This window comes from Xiphophorus hellerii, chromosome 8, assembly GCF_003331165.1.
Source record: "Xiphophorus hellerii strain 12219 chromosome 8, Xiphophorus_hellerii-4.1, whole genome shotgun sequence".
NCBI lineage: Eukaryota > Metazoa > Chordata > Actinopteri > Cyprinodontiformes > Poeciliidae > Xiphophorus > Xiphophorus hellerii.
In genome coordinates this window covers 189,445-203,638 of record NC_045679.1, presented here as the reverse complement: position 1 = coordinate 203,638, position 14,194 = coordinate 189,445, and the positions used below count along the sequence as shown (strand labels likewise).

At 43.7% G+C, this 14,194-nt stretch overlaps 1 protein-coding gene across 1 annotated transcript; it reads right to left on the bottom strand.

Moving 5' to 3' along the window:
- Positions 1-957: 957 nt before the first annotated feature.
- On the bottom strand, positions 958-10,523 carry slc31a1 (solute carrier family 31 member 1). The gene is made up of 6 exons (XM_032570583.1): positions 10,371-10,523; positions 6,906-6,945; positions 5,801-5,928; positions 5,656-5,728; positions 5,411-5,579; positions 958-1,993 (listed from the first exon to the last, which is right to left on the bottom strand). The coding sequence occupies exons 3-6, from the start codon at positions 5,921-5,923 to the stop codon at positions 1,792-1,794; spliced, it is 567 nt and encodes a 188-aa protein (XP_032426474.1). The 5' UTR covers positions 5,924-5,928; positions 6,906-6,945; positions 10,371-10,523; the 3' UTR covers positions 958-1,791.
- Positions 10,524-14,194: the final 3,671 nt, after the last annotated feature.

Below are 14,194 nucleotides of genomic sequence, written 5' to 3'. Positions count from 1 at the left end.
GGTTAACTGGACCTTCCATGAAGTACCAGAACACAGCAGAGCAGAACTGGAAGGAAAATGCTTCCTGGCTTTCAGCATTAATATTGATCCCGTCCGAGTCAGAAGAACCAGAACCTCATTTAGCTGACATAAAACCCAACAGATTGAATGTTGGACCAGATCATCGTGGTTCTGTTGGTTCTGTCTGAACTTTCTCTTTTAAACCCAACCTGATTTTTAAGCAACAGAGAAAAGAACTAGAACGGTTCAGAGGAACCGCTCCGACCTCCTGCTGACCCAGATCATTTCCCTCAGAGCCGATACCGATTCAGAACAGTTCAAACCGTCCAACCGGTTCTGGATCCGGTCCTGTTCTCCTCTGCTGAGCGGGTCGGGTCTCGCTGAGGACTTGCGGTTTGAACCAAAATCTGCCTGCGTGAAATGCGACTTACAAAAACCCGTTTTCTGATCATCTTTTTCTCACTAAAATGAATAAAAAAGAAAATATTTTCCAGAACTTGATCTTCTTCCAACCGTCTCTCCTGGGAGTCGACCTGAATTTAAGTTTAAATAAATAAAGAATACTTTATTAATCCCAAAGGGAAATTGAATGTTGTAACTCATTCATTTAGATTCTTCAGTTGTTGGATCTCCTGTAGCAGTCTGTGCTGCAGTGACCCTGAAGAAGCCTCTGACTGAAGACGCTCTGATGAAGAGGACGGTCAGGGTCGGCCATAATTTTCTTGACTCTATGAAGAATCCCTCTTTGCATTATCATCTCCGTCACAACCAGAACAGAACCAGAACAGAACCAGAACAAAAACAGCCTTCTTTATCAGGCTGTTGAGCCTTAAACAAGCAGGAAAACAAGATGGCGGCTCTGGTAGAAATCCCGACTCTATAAAAGTTCCGACCTGTTCTGATCCGTTCTGACCCATTCTGCCGGTTCCGACCCGATGCGGTTCTGAACAGACGGACTCTGTTTCTTTATTGAGTTTATTGGTTCCAGCTTCGCAGACGTTTAAATTCAAACAGTAAAAGTTTCCTTCACAACATTGAACATCACACAGACGACCTTTAACCTCTGCACTTCATCAACTGGCGTAGGGGGCGCTGTTGAGGCCAAACAGGTCAACTTCTGATCAGTAAACTTTGATCGATGAAAACTAATCAATAACATCAAACACAGAGGTGAACATGACCTTTGACCTCACATTTAGTGTTTTAATGTGCTTTCCCTCCATCTTTGCCCCCCTGCCCCCCTCCTTCAGGTAAAGCAGCCAATCAGAGGCTCCCTGAGCAGGACTGAGGCCTCACTAACATCCCTGCAATCTCATTGGTCCACATTTAGCTCCGCCCACCTCAGTAATAAAAACAGCAGCTCAATAATTGATCCTTACTTGGCTAAAACTACAACACTGAGGCCTGTCCGTCTCCATGGCGACAGGCAGCATGGAGGCCGTCAGGTAAGGCAGTGGGCGGCGGCTTTAAGGCCGATGGCGTCGCCAGAAAAATCATCAAAAGATTATCTTTAAAAGAAGATTCACTGTAAAAATTTACTTGATATTTATCTGAAAAATGTAAACAGGAAGTAAAAAGAGAATAAATGTGACTGGGTGGAGCTAATCTATCTGTCTGGTGATTGGTTGGTGGCTCTGCTAATCACCTGCTAGCTATGGTTGCCATGGCACTAAAACAAACATCAGGTGATCCTCAGGTAATTTGCGCTCTGATTGGCTAAGAAGACTTAATCTCTAACCTACAGTATGATGGGATGTCACCATGGTGTTACCGCGGTAACGGTGAAGCTAGCTAGTGGCAGTGCTCTGTGATGTCCACCACCACCGCCTTCTGCCAGCTGAACAGGAAGTAGCCCATGCCGGCGCCGGCCGCCACGGCGATGCACAGGTAGGCGTTGTAGGTCATGAAGACGAGCATCAGGACGTAGCTCACCACCACCTGGACGATGTGCAGCACCGTCTGCAGGAAGTGGGCGTGGCTTAGCATCCGCTGCCTGGGGGGGAGGAGAGCGGTTAGCTAGGAGCAGGACAGAACAGGGAGCTGCTGCAGCAGGGGGTGGAGCTTCATGCTGACCTCATATTACTCTGGAAGAAGCTCCGCCTCCTAACACATTGGTGGGCTCTTTAAAGGTCTAACTGAATGACATTATCCTGTACATTTTATTTCTGCGTTATTGCATCTAAACCGTCTCAGTGCTGCCCTCTGGTGGCCACATGGCCACACGCCCTGCTGGCTGGAACAGCAGGCGTTGCCATGGCGATCATTGATCTCAGCCACGTGAAGGGGGAGGGGCTAATGGCCACCATGGCTGCTCAGGAGGCAGCTGTCCATTGAGAGCAGGTGTTGTGCTGCACTACTAGCTTTCTAACAGAACCGGAGCAGAACCTCGTCCTCCATCACCTTCTGAACTGACTTGGCGAAGCGGAGCTGGGCTTGGTGGATGCTGAGGATCCAACAGGAAACCAGGCTGGACACACTTTATATCTCCAATCATTCTAGAAATACATTATCCAACCGTTTCATTTCTGATCATCACTAGTTTACTTGGATTTTCCTTTTTCAAGCAATACTAGATGCAGATTGTATTTGCATTTTAATATGAAACTACTTAAAGACATTTTCTTTTGCCAAAGCTTTAGTAGCTTTTGGCAACTGGAAACCAAATAATCAGAGTCTTGAAGTGACCGGTGGGAGGTTGGAAAGGCTCAGATAAGAGTTTTTGTCAACAATATACAAGTTATTCTACAGCTAAAATTAAAAATGTGGTTCAGAATTTAGAGAGAAATGAGATTAAAGAGTTAGAAAATAATTTATTAATTAACAGACGTTAATAATGATCAGCTTAAACTAAAGAAAGATCAGTAAAGTTGTTTTTTACATGAAAGGGCTAAAGGGGCTTTAGTGGGTCAGTTAAGGATCTGGAACGTCTTTCTTTCTTCATTGGGAGAGGGTTAGGGTGTCGGCCGGCCAAAGCAGATGATTTGGCTCCGACGTCCAGACGGAGCGCTGGCTGCTGATCCCGGCATCAGGGAGGAGCATGGCCTTTTCCAGTCACCTCTTTAAGACCTGCAACAGGAGCTCTTTGGTCTTCCTCAGCGTTTAACCGCTGAAGGTCGGCAAATTCTGGATGCTGGAGTTTCAGTGGAAGAACCGACTGACCGCTGGTTTCTGGCCAGAGTCCAGGTTCAGATGGTTTACCTGCAGATCTTTACAAACATTTTTGGAGGCTGTTGGGAGAGGACTGGTGGGAGGGGCTTCAGGACATTAACGGGAATCTCACCATCATCCTGTAGACAAGCTGTTGTTTCCCTACTTCCAGAAACAGGAGACTTGAGCTGGAGGCCTTTGTGTGGATCACAAATTGTTTTCTAAAGTGTTTTCCAACAACAACATTCTTGAATTTCATAGAGATCAATCATATTGTGTACCTGAAAGATCTATCAAGGATAATCTTTTTCTTTTAAGAGAATTGACTGACATTTTGAAATGATATGAAATTGATGTTGGTATTATTTCTTTAGATCAGGAAAAAGCCTTTGACAGTGTTGATGATTGATGAACTTGTCCTGTCCAGGTTCAGAGACGTTGGACAAGCTGTCCCACATCTGGACAGTTGTTCTCTATTGCAGTTGAACCTTTTGCACAAACTACGCTCCACCCTTACTGGCCTTGTTTTCCACTTAATAATCCAGGTTTAATAGTCTCTGCTTATGCTAATGATATAAATATTTTTATTAAAAACCAGTTATGGGTCTTCAACATTGTTTGGAGCTTTATGAAAAAGCTTCTTCAGCTAAAGTAAACTGGGGAAATGTTGTGCCAGTTTAAAAGATGATGACCTCCCAGTTTTACCAGGTAATATTCATTGGGTTGATCGGGGTTTAACATTCCTGGGAGGGAGGACAAGGACTTCTGGACATGGTGCCACGGATCACAGCTTTCAGGCTTCAAACACTGCAGAAACTGTTATATGGTGTTGGACTGCCATGGTTGCGTACGGCGCTAAGGAAAGCAGGACGAATGGGATGCGATAAACATCTGTTGTTGCTGAGACAAGGTTCTTTGGATCTGACTGGTCTTGCCCCTTTCTACCAATCTGTGCTAAATGCTCCCCTCTGAGAGAGAGACTGATTCAACACCTGGAATGTGGGTTTTTGAAGAGCCTCTGGTTGAAAACGGTTTCTTCTTGTCACAGCTCCTCTCATCTCATCAAGATCCAGGATGAGGGAAGCAGGCTGTGTGAAGCTGGATGGTCTGATGAAGCCGTCTGTGGCCAGTCTAATGGAGACGCTACACATACCATCCCACAGACTTGAGTTAAGGCTGAAAGAGGAAAGTTGTGTCTCTCTGCCAGACTCCATCAGCGCGTTTGCTGTTAACAGTCCTCAGTCTGACCAATGGGATGATGAGTATGAGGATGTTTCCTTCCTGATTGTCTCTCCTGCAGTGGATCAGTGGCAGGATGAGCCAGAATTGTTGCTGTCGCTCCAAGATTCACCTTTAGGTTGTTTTGAAGGGGAAGAACATTTTGTATAATGTCTGTGTGAAGGTGCTGAATTGACGCTCTCTGGCAGAAGGGAGGGTATTGACTCCAGCTCTACCTGAGAGGCTGTTGGTGGTCCCAGTACAAACCCCCCAGTGAGAAACTTGTGGGCGACCTCCAGTGGAGGATTGTGCGTGGGGTTATGTGGGGCCATGGCTACAGACAGGTATCTGGCACACCTTCATCCTGTTGTTATTGTTCTCAGGATGAAACATTGTCTCATTTATTTATTGAATGTTCAAGATGGAATCCTCTTTTTTTACCCTATAGGTCATTTGCTTGGTGAAGAGTTTTCTAACTGTATTTTATTTATGCTCCATGTTATTGTGCAAGAAAGAAGTCTATTCACATTATTTTAAATCTGATTTCTGGGACTGTAAAACTGGCAATATGGTTATGGAGGAGAAACAAAAGGAACGGTGATAAACAGATGGTTGTTTTGTTTCAGAGGCTGGTAAATTCGTCTGGAGTTTGACTTTTTTAAGTTGATCAAGAATATTGACGTCTTTGTGAGCAAGTGGAGAATCAATGATGTTTTCTGTTCGTTGGATGAGGCAACTTGAGTTTTTCTTTCTGATTTTGCATTAATGTTTGTTTTTGTGGTCTGACACCAGGAGTGTGAAATGAAGACAATTTTAAACTCAAACTCTCTCTGTATCTCTCTCTGTGTGTCTCTCTCTCTGTGTGTGTCTCTCTCTCTGTGTCTCTCTCTCTCTCTGTGTGTGTCTCTCTCTCTGTGTCTCTCTCTCTCTCTGTGTGTGTCTCTCTCTCTGTGTCTCTCTCTCTCTCTCTGTGTCTCTCTCTCTGTGTCTCTCTCTCTCTGTGTCTCTCTCTCTGTGTCTCTCTCTCTCTGTGTGTCTCTCTCACCCCACCGTCTTGTGCGTCTCCATCAGCATGGTGCCGTCGGCTCCAGGTAGAGGCATGGAGTTGTAGCGGACGTTCACCTGGCTGCGGCGCAGCAGGATCTCCCTGCCGATCTTCAGGCCCTCGTAGAGAACGGCCAATAGGAACACTCCGACGCAGGCCCCGAACATCTCTGATTGGACGACAGGAGGGGGCGGGGTTAGTGGCGGGACAGACAGGAAGTGGTGTTGGGTGGAAAGGATACCTGCCTCCAGGTGAGTTGATGACCAGCTGGGCGAACAGCAGCTCCACGTTCTGGTAGCCGAAGTAGAAGGTCATCGCCTAGGCAACCAGAAGAATACATGTGACCCCAGCGGTGACCCCAGTGGTGACCCCAGCAGTGACCTGACTCACCATGCTGTGGCCGGCGTGGCCGCCGTCGCCCCCGCTGTGGTCGTGTACGGTGGTGGTGCTGATGCTGGGATGGACGTGGTCTGTTGCCATGGCGCTGTGGTTCATGTGATCCATGTGAGCCATGGTTGCTAGGAAACAGACATCATCAGTTCACTGCAGCGCCCCCCACGACCAGAGCGTGGTACTGCGGCCGGTTCTCATGGACCAGACCGGACCGGCCCGGTTTGGTGTGGCGGCCGGTCGTCAAGGCGACAGGACCAGCAGCACCTGACTGCAGGTGAACTCACCTGTGCAGCTCTCTCTCTCTCCTGCCGCACAGACGCTCGCTCGTCCAGACTGGCTCACACCGGCCGCTGACGACATCGCAGCCCGCAGGCGTAACCATGGCAACGGCCTGACGTCAGGGCCAGACGTCCTTCTGTAATCTGATTGGTCGTCGGGCCCCGAGGCCACAGCAGGCAGAACCGACCAATCAGAGCCCATCGATTAGTGCTAACGATGTTAGCGTTAGCAGGAAGGTCAGTGGTTGCCGGCGGCAACGCTCACTGCCTGCTTCCTGTCTGAGTTTTACCTCCACAGAGCTGCAGGTTCTGCTGCCTGGACCAGAACCAGAACCAGAACCAGAACTGCTTTATTCCCAATCTGCTTCAAAGATCTTCTCTATAGACAGACCTCTCGGCCTTCAGCAGAAAAAGCCCAACATTCTGACTAAGCCCGGTTCTGGAGAATCCTTCTGGATTTGACAACAACCAGCTGACCAGACGGGTCAGAACCAGTGAGCTTCTGAACAGAACTGGCAGGAACAGAGACACGGACCAGAACCCAGGAAAAATCCGGTTCTGTTGGTCCATCTGAATCTAAAACTAATGTCATTCCAGGCAGTAATATGAGGAGAAAACAGAACCATCCAGAACCGTCCAGAACCAACTGGAACTGGAAAATACAAGCTAATTTCCAGAATGACTGCTGGAGAACTGGATCCCAAATGAGTCACAAAACCGAGCTTCCTGGGACAGAACCAGAACCAGAACCGATCCAGTTTTAGTCAGAATCCAATCCAACAGCACCACAAAGCATTATGAGTGATGAAGTTCCTGAGCCTTACCTGGAGCAGAGAGAGGCGGGCGACCGAGGCACTGAAGACACTGGAGGAGAGAGAGAGGGGCGAGATTTAAGTCAGCACATATAAACAGCTTCAGCCAATCAGAGGCCAGCATGATCCTCTGGCAGCCAATCAGCTGCAGTGGGCGGAACCCCGACCCGTTTATGGTTCTATGGGCCACAGTGGATCGCTGTTAATCATAATGAACACACCAGAACCAGAACCAGTTTTTGAATAAAAACAAAGATCCTGTGTTTGTGTGATGCTCCACTCTGACCCAGTATTGAGCAGAGCAGCGTGACGGCTGCAGCCAGAAAAACATTTCAGATTTGGTTCATAAACATGAACAGAATGAAGATTTACAGTAAGGGATCAAACCGGGTCGGACCGGGTCACAGTGTTCCTGTGGATGGGCACAATAATCAATAAACCAATTAATCACATAACAAATTAAAACGTCTTCAGTCTGCTGTTTTGGTCTCAACTAGCTGTTATTCTGAAGGATCATTTTGTTTCATAATTCATTTTTTGTTGTTTTGATTATTAATTTTGGACATTTAAAATGTCTTCCAGTCCCAGAGTTAAATGTTAGTCACAATTTAAAGTTTATTGATCTGCAAGCCATTAGTATTATATCAGTTTAAAATGTTTCCTAAACAACAATATTATCGCGATAACTTCAGGGTCAGTTTATCATCCAGCACGGTCTGTTACCATGACAACCATGAGAGGTGGAGGCTGGCTCTGGTTCTGGTGGGTCCATCACTCAGAACCGTCACGTCCTCACTGCTCTGGGGTCAAAGTTCATGTACTGAACGTGTTGAACTTTCTTATAGCGGCGCTATCTGCAGCCATAAAGGCCTAATGATAAACCAGGAGCCTCTGACCAACATGGCCGACCGGCTCTGACCTCACACTCACCCTCATGTTGCTTCATGTTCAGGAATATGCAAGAGTGGAGAAACGGGTTGTTGCTAGGCAACCAGACAGAGTTGTTGCTAGGCCCAAGGTTCAGTACTTGGACTCAGGTTATCACAATGATCAGTTGCCATGACAACGCAGCTCTACATTACGATGCCACCAGGTGACCTTTGACCTCATCTAATCACTGAACTAAATGAGACAAAACTTTCTGAACAGAAACTGAAGTTACTAAAGAGGAACAATCTAGAGCTAGAGATCTAGTTATAGATCTAGAGTCAGCTTCAGTTCTTCCAGCTGGAGACTAGAGATCAGGCTGACCTCTGACCTCAGACCTGACCCTTGGGTTCCACGGTGGTTCTTCTCCCAGCTGCAGAACATTTCCAGAACCAGAGACTAAAGTCTCGGATCAGAGAACCTCATCCAGGCTTTGATTCCTGCAGCAGCGTCTTCACAGGTCTGATTGACAACGGTCCAGAACGCTGCTGCTGGAGTTCTGACTAGAACCAGGAGGATAGAGACACCGCCCGGTTCTACACCATCTAGTTCTACACCACCCGGTTCTACACCATCTAGTTCTACAAAATGTAGTTCTACACCATCCAGTTCTACAAAATGTAGTTCTACACCATCTAGTTCTACACCATCTAGTTCTACACCACCCGGTTCTACACCATGTAGTTCTACACCATGTGGTTCTACACCATCTAGTTCTACACCATGTGGTTCTACACCATGTGGTTCTACACCATCTAGTTCTACACCATGTGGTTCTACACCATCTAGTTCTACACCATGTGGTTCTACACCATCTAGTTCTACACCATGTGGTTCTACACCATGTGGTTCTACACCATCTAGTTCTACACCATGTGGTTCTACACCATCTAGTTCTACACCATGTGGTTCTACACAATCTAGTTCTACACCATGTGGTTCTACACCATGTGGTTCTACACAATCTATTTCTACACCATGTGGTTCTACACCATCTAGTTCTACACCATCTAGTTCTACACCATGTGGTTCTACACCATCTAGTTCTACACCATGTGGTTCTACACCATGTGGTTCTACACCATCTAGTTCTACGCCATGTGGTTCTACACCATCTAGTTCTACACCACCCGGTTCTACACCATCTAGTTCTACACCATGTGGTTCTACACCATCTAGTTCTACACCATGTGGTTCTACACAATCTAGTTCTACACCATGTGGTTCTACACCATGTGGTTCTACACAATCTAGTTCTACACCATGTGGTTCTACACAATCTAGTTCTACACCATGTGGTTCTACACCATCTAGTTCTACACCATCTAGTTCTACACCATGTGGTTCTACATCATCTAGTTCTACACCATGTGGTTCTACATCATCTAGTTCTACACCATGTGGTTCTACATCATCTAGTTCTATACCACCCGGTTTAACCTGCTGCTAGTTCATGAATCACTGAACTGATTCCAGATCTGCTGCTGGATCAACTTGCTGGTCTCTCAGGTCTCCCGGAACCAGAACCAGAACCAGAACCAGTAAACTGCTGCTGTAGATCAGATCAACAGAGTGTGCTTTGATCATCAGTCCCGGTTTCCAGCAGTCGGATCAGAACCAGCAGGGCTCCAGAACCTCCCATTGTTTCAGAGGAACCAGGTGGAGTCTGGACTTCCCGGCGCCGACGGCCCAGAACAACAAACAGCCAGAGACCCGGTCCAACATCAGAGCGGCTCGGCCCGGTTCACATGTACCGCAGCAGAACTAGGAGGTTCTGATCCGTCACAGACTGGGTCAAAGTTCTGGATTCCTGAAGAGCTGAAGAGAAAATACAGCAAAGTACCAGAATACTACAATACTGGAGTACTGTAGTACTAATACTGTAATACTATTCCTATAATACTCCACAAAACTACTGTAGTACAGCACAGTAAGTATAATATACTATAGTAACTATAGTACTGTACTATAGTACTATAGTAACTATAGTACAGTACTATAGTTACTAGAACTCCAGGGTTCTACCAGTGAAACTGGGTCACTGTGTTTGTTCTTCATCCTCCTGATAACTGACCCATCATCATCATCATCATCATCATCATCATCCTCCTCTCTGAGTTCACATCCAGCCTCTGGTTCTGGTTCTGGTTCTGGTTCTCCTGCAGAGGTTCTGGTTAATACCCAGTGTGCTCTGGTTCTGGTCGGGGTTTGTGGTCCATCACAGAGTAAATTGGACCGAACCGTGACAGACTGATGCGGGTCAGTCGGGTCCTCTCCGAGGCGAACCCGCCTCAGAACCATCAGAGGCCCGAGCAGGAAACCAATTAAAGAGCTAGCAGGTGGATTTTATGCAGCCGAACCGACCTTTTGGACCTGTCCGGTTCTGATGATGCAAAAACTTCCCATCTGTCTTATCGGTACCGGAACCAGAACTGTGAGAAAGTTAGAGTTTCATCTGCGGAGTCTGGTTCTGCTGCCTCGGGTCAGATCAGCATGAAGCAGCAGAGGTCACCGGCACACGACCCGAACCAGAACCAACGGCGAACTCACCTGGAACTGATCCCCGAACTCCTGCTGGGTCTGCTCCCGGGTTCCGAACCGCAAACACGAACCAAAACACGAAACAACCAAAAACAGAGACCGAGGTTTTTCCTAAACTTCAGAGCGGAGCCGCTTCCGTCCCCTGCGTCATGACGTCACAAGAGGCAGAGAACATATTTTACCCAATTAGAAAGTGATTTCCACGGAAAGGGGCGGCACTACTTTTAGCCACGTCAACGTCCTTTTCTTTAATGAGGTCACGTGACTTTCTACGGCTTGACGTGCATGTGCGAGCGCGTGGCAAGAGAAGCTGCGCTAAATAAAAATCAAAAGTCTGATTTTTGCTTTTTTCAAGAGTCACATAATGAGCAAATGATGCGTCTTTTGGGAAACTGGGTGTGGAAATGATTTCTGGTTTGGTCCTGGTTCAGAAAGGTCAGCAGGGGTCACTATTTTAAAAAAAACAACTTTAATGCTTCTGCTCTGCACTCAGAAAGTGACCCTAATGGCCACTATATAATAATATATAATATTCATCCTGAATGGCAACAACAATATTGTCCTTCTTGTCAATGTATATGGATAGAAAATGATTTTTTAGAATCTATCTTTCTACACTGGTTATAAAAATGCTTTTAATGGGAGGAGATTCCAACATTGGGTTATTCTTTGAATAGTTCCCAGATCAACGGATCCAAGTGTTAATAATAACTTGTTCTCCTTTATGCACACATTTAACCTCATAGATATATGGAGAGTAAATAATCCAGTTTCTACAGATTATACCTGGTCTAATAAGAATCGCATGTTAATGTCTAGATTACTGGTTAGTTTCTGATTACTTAGATCAGAATAACTTTAGTCCTAGAATATTAACAACCCTTTAACCAATCACAAAGCAACATCACTGATGACCTCACTCAGTCCTCACATTACTGCCACATTCAGAAGTTATTATTGGAAACTTAATAACTCCATCTTAAAATATGAGCTGGTAATAAATAAAGTCAAATGATTAATAAACCATTTCTGGAAAAAAGCCTTAACTGATAACAAGAAATGGGGAACTCCTTAAATTTGAAGGGTTAGAGTTTGGTGCCTCTCCGTCTAAACCAGCAGAGAAGAAGAAACAAATGTAATATCCAGAATAACTGAAATTACTCAAATCTTACCTGAAAATGGATCTGAAGACGACTTAAAGGATTTAACCATAAATCCAACCAAATGAAATGAAATATGCAGAAGGCAGATTTCTTTCCATTAGAAAAAACTCTGGTCAATTGAAAAACTTAACATGAACAACTTTATCACTGATGATCCCCAAACAACAGAAAGTTTTGCTCCACTTTTTACAGTGAGTTGTATGAATCACAAGACAATAAAATTGAATGTGGAAATGTCTTTACACATCTTACTGAAACTAAACCAGTTAATGAGCAACATGTGATCGTCTCCTTTCTGCAGGCCTGCCTGCCTAAAACTCCATAAACTCCATAAACTCCATAAACTCCATAAACTCCATAAACTCCAGGAGTCGATGATTCAGAGTTTTAATCACCTGTGCAGAACAACTGGCCCGTTGCTCCACCGGCTGGTTGCAGAAACTCTTCCTCCCTCTCTGTGTCAACGAATTAAAGACCTTCTGACTTTAATTCCTAAAAATAAAAATGATTGATTATTGGGTCTGATCTATAAAATACCAGCTCCAGTTTTTGCCATGAGGATGAAAATGTTCTTAACTTTATAACTGATGAAACTCAAAATGGTTTCATGACATAAAGACTTTTAGCTAACAGCACCAGGCTGGTGTTGGATCTGCAGATTAATGTCTTGATGACAGACTTATATTGTTTTTTGATTTCCGTAAAGCTTTTGACACCATTGAACATCATTTCATTTTTCAAACATTGAGACGTTTGGTTTTGGTCCTTCCCTTGGTGCATCAACCAAAGCCATGTATAAAAATGCTAATTGTTCAGTCAAGCTTCATCCGGGTCCGGCTGCCCGGTTTCCCCAAACCTCTTTCTGATCTGCTCTCTGTTACTTTCACATTTCATTCAACTCAACCATTTGAAATGTTTCACTATTGCTGAAAAAGAGATTATAATTAGTCAACCACTTTATTCTGAAAAGATGCTCCTCAGGTTTCTGTAGAAATGAATACAGTTGAGAAACTGAACATTAGTAAATGTGAACTTTTAGCCCTTACAAATTGTAACACATCCTCCATTTATAATATGAATTAATATAATAATATTCCTGTTAAAGACTCTGTCACTGATCTCGGCATAAAGATCAACAAAGATCAAAACTCTAGAAGTGCTCTGAACTTTAACTCTATTATAGAAAATGTACAAAAGAAACTCAATTCTTGGCTTCAAGCAGATTTATCAATCAGAGGATTGATTAGAAAGTTTCTCCTGTTGAACTCATCCAGCTTCGTCTCTTTCTGTAAATAAACTGACATCATTGATAAAAAGCTTGACATGAAAATAGGATCCATTATATCAGAAAATCAATCTTAATGAACTCATATGAACTCTGTGACCTCAAGTTTCTTGATTTTTCAACCTTAAACAATAAGTTCAAAATAAATTGGATTAAACAGTTTCTTAAAAATTCATCCTCAATCTGGAATTTTATAGCTAATTATTTATTCTCAAAACTTGGTGTCTTAATTTTATTCTCCTTTGGAACATTGGAAAACTCCCCATAAAGTTTTCTAATTTCCACCAACAAATGCTTCTTTCCAAGCACAAAGTTGATCATATTTGGAACAATGGAGACTTTCTGTACCAACATTCATCTTTACTCTTGGAAAATTGGTTTGAACATGGAATCATCTTCGCTCAGCAGCTTTTTAATCCTGATGTTTTATTTTAATCCTTCATGTTTTACTCTGAGCTTGTAGAAAGGTTTGGTTCCCGTCCCACTAAGGAACATTCTCCTGTTTCTGATGATGTTATAAAGATTTTAAATCTTCTGTAACTTCAGTTCTGGCTCCACCAGGTCCAGACCTGCTGACACTAATGTTGGTCAGACCTGTTTTTCCACTACAAAGCCAAAGAACAACTCGTGATGTTCGAGTCTTTTTCCAGAAGGACTCGTCTCTGTTCCTAATGTTTTCTCTTATTGGAATCATTTTGCCTCCAACCTGAACTGAGAAAAAATCTGCTGTCTTCCATCTAAATATTAGATTATTAATAAGATCAAAGAAGTGTCTTTTAAGATGATCCATCGTTTTTATCCCTGCAAGTTTTTCCTTCAACAATACAACAAAGACATCGAGTCAAACTGGTCATTCTGCCAACTCTCTGAAGAAGATCTGTCATTTATTCTGCTCTTGCTGTTTCTCATGTATTTTCTGGCAACATATTTGTTTGTTTATTTCCCAAACAATTCTTGATGATTTTCCCCTTAATGTATAAATGTGTTGTTTGGATTCTTCTCTTATCCCACTAATAAAACCAAACATTTTGATATTATCAATCTAATTTTATTTGTTGCCAAATATGGTATACATAAGTCTAAATTCTCAAATCAGAAACTTCACTTTTCAGCCTTTAAAGAGGAATTCAAACATTATACTAGATCTGTCCAGTATTATAAAAATAGAAAATCCATTAAGACAATAGATATGTGCTCTGACTTTAATATCTTTCTGAGTTAACTTTTATTTATTTATTTGCTTTTCGATTATTGTCTTGTCTGTTTTGTTATTCATTTGTGTTGTTAATTTTACTGTTTTGTAAACCTCTTTGTTATCAATAAAGAAAAAAAACTGCGTTAAATAAAATTAATAATAAAAGATAATGACTTCTAGTTTAAATAAA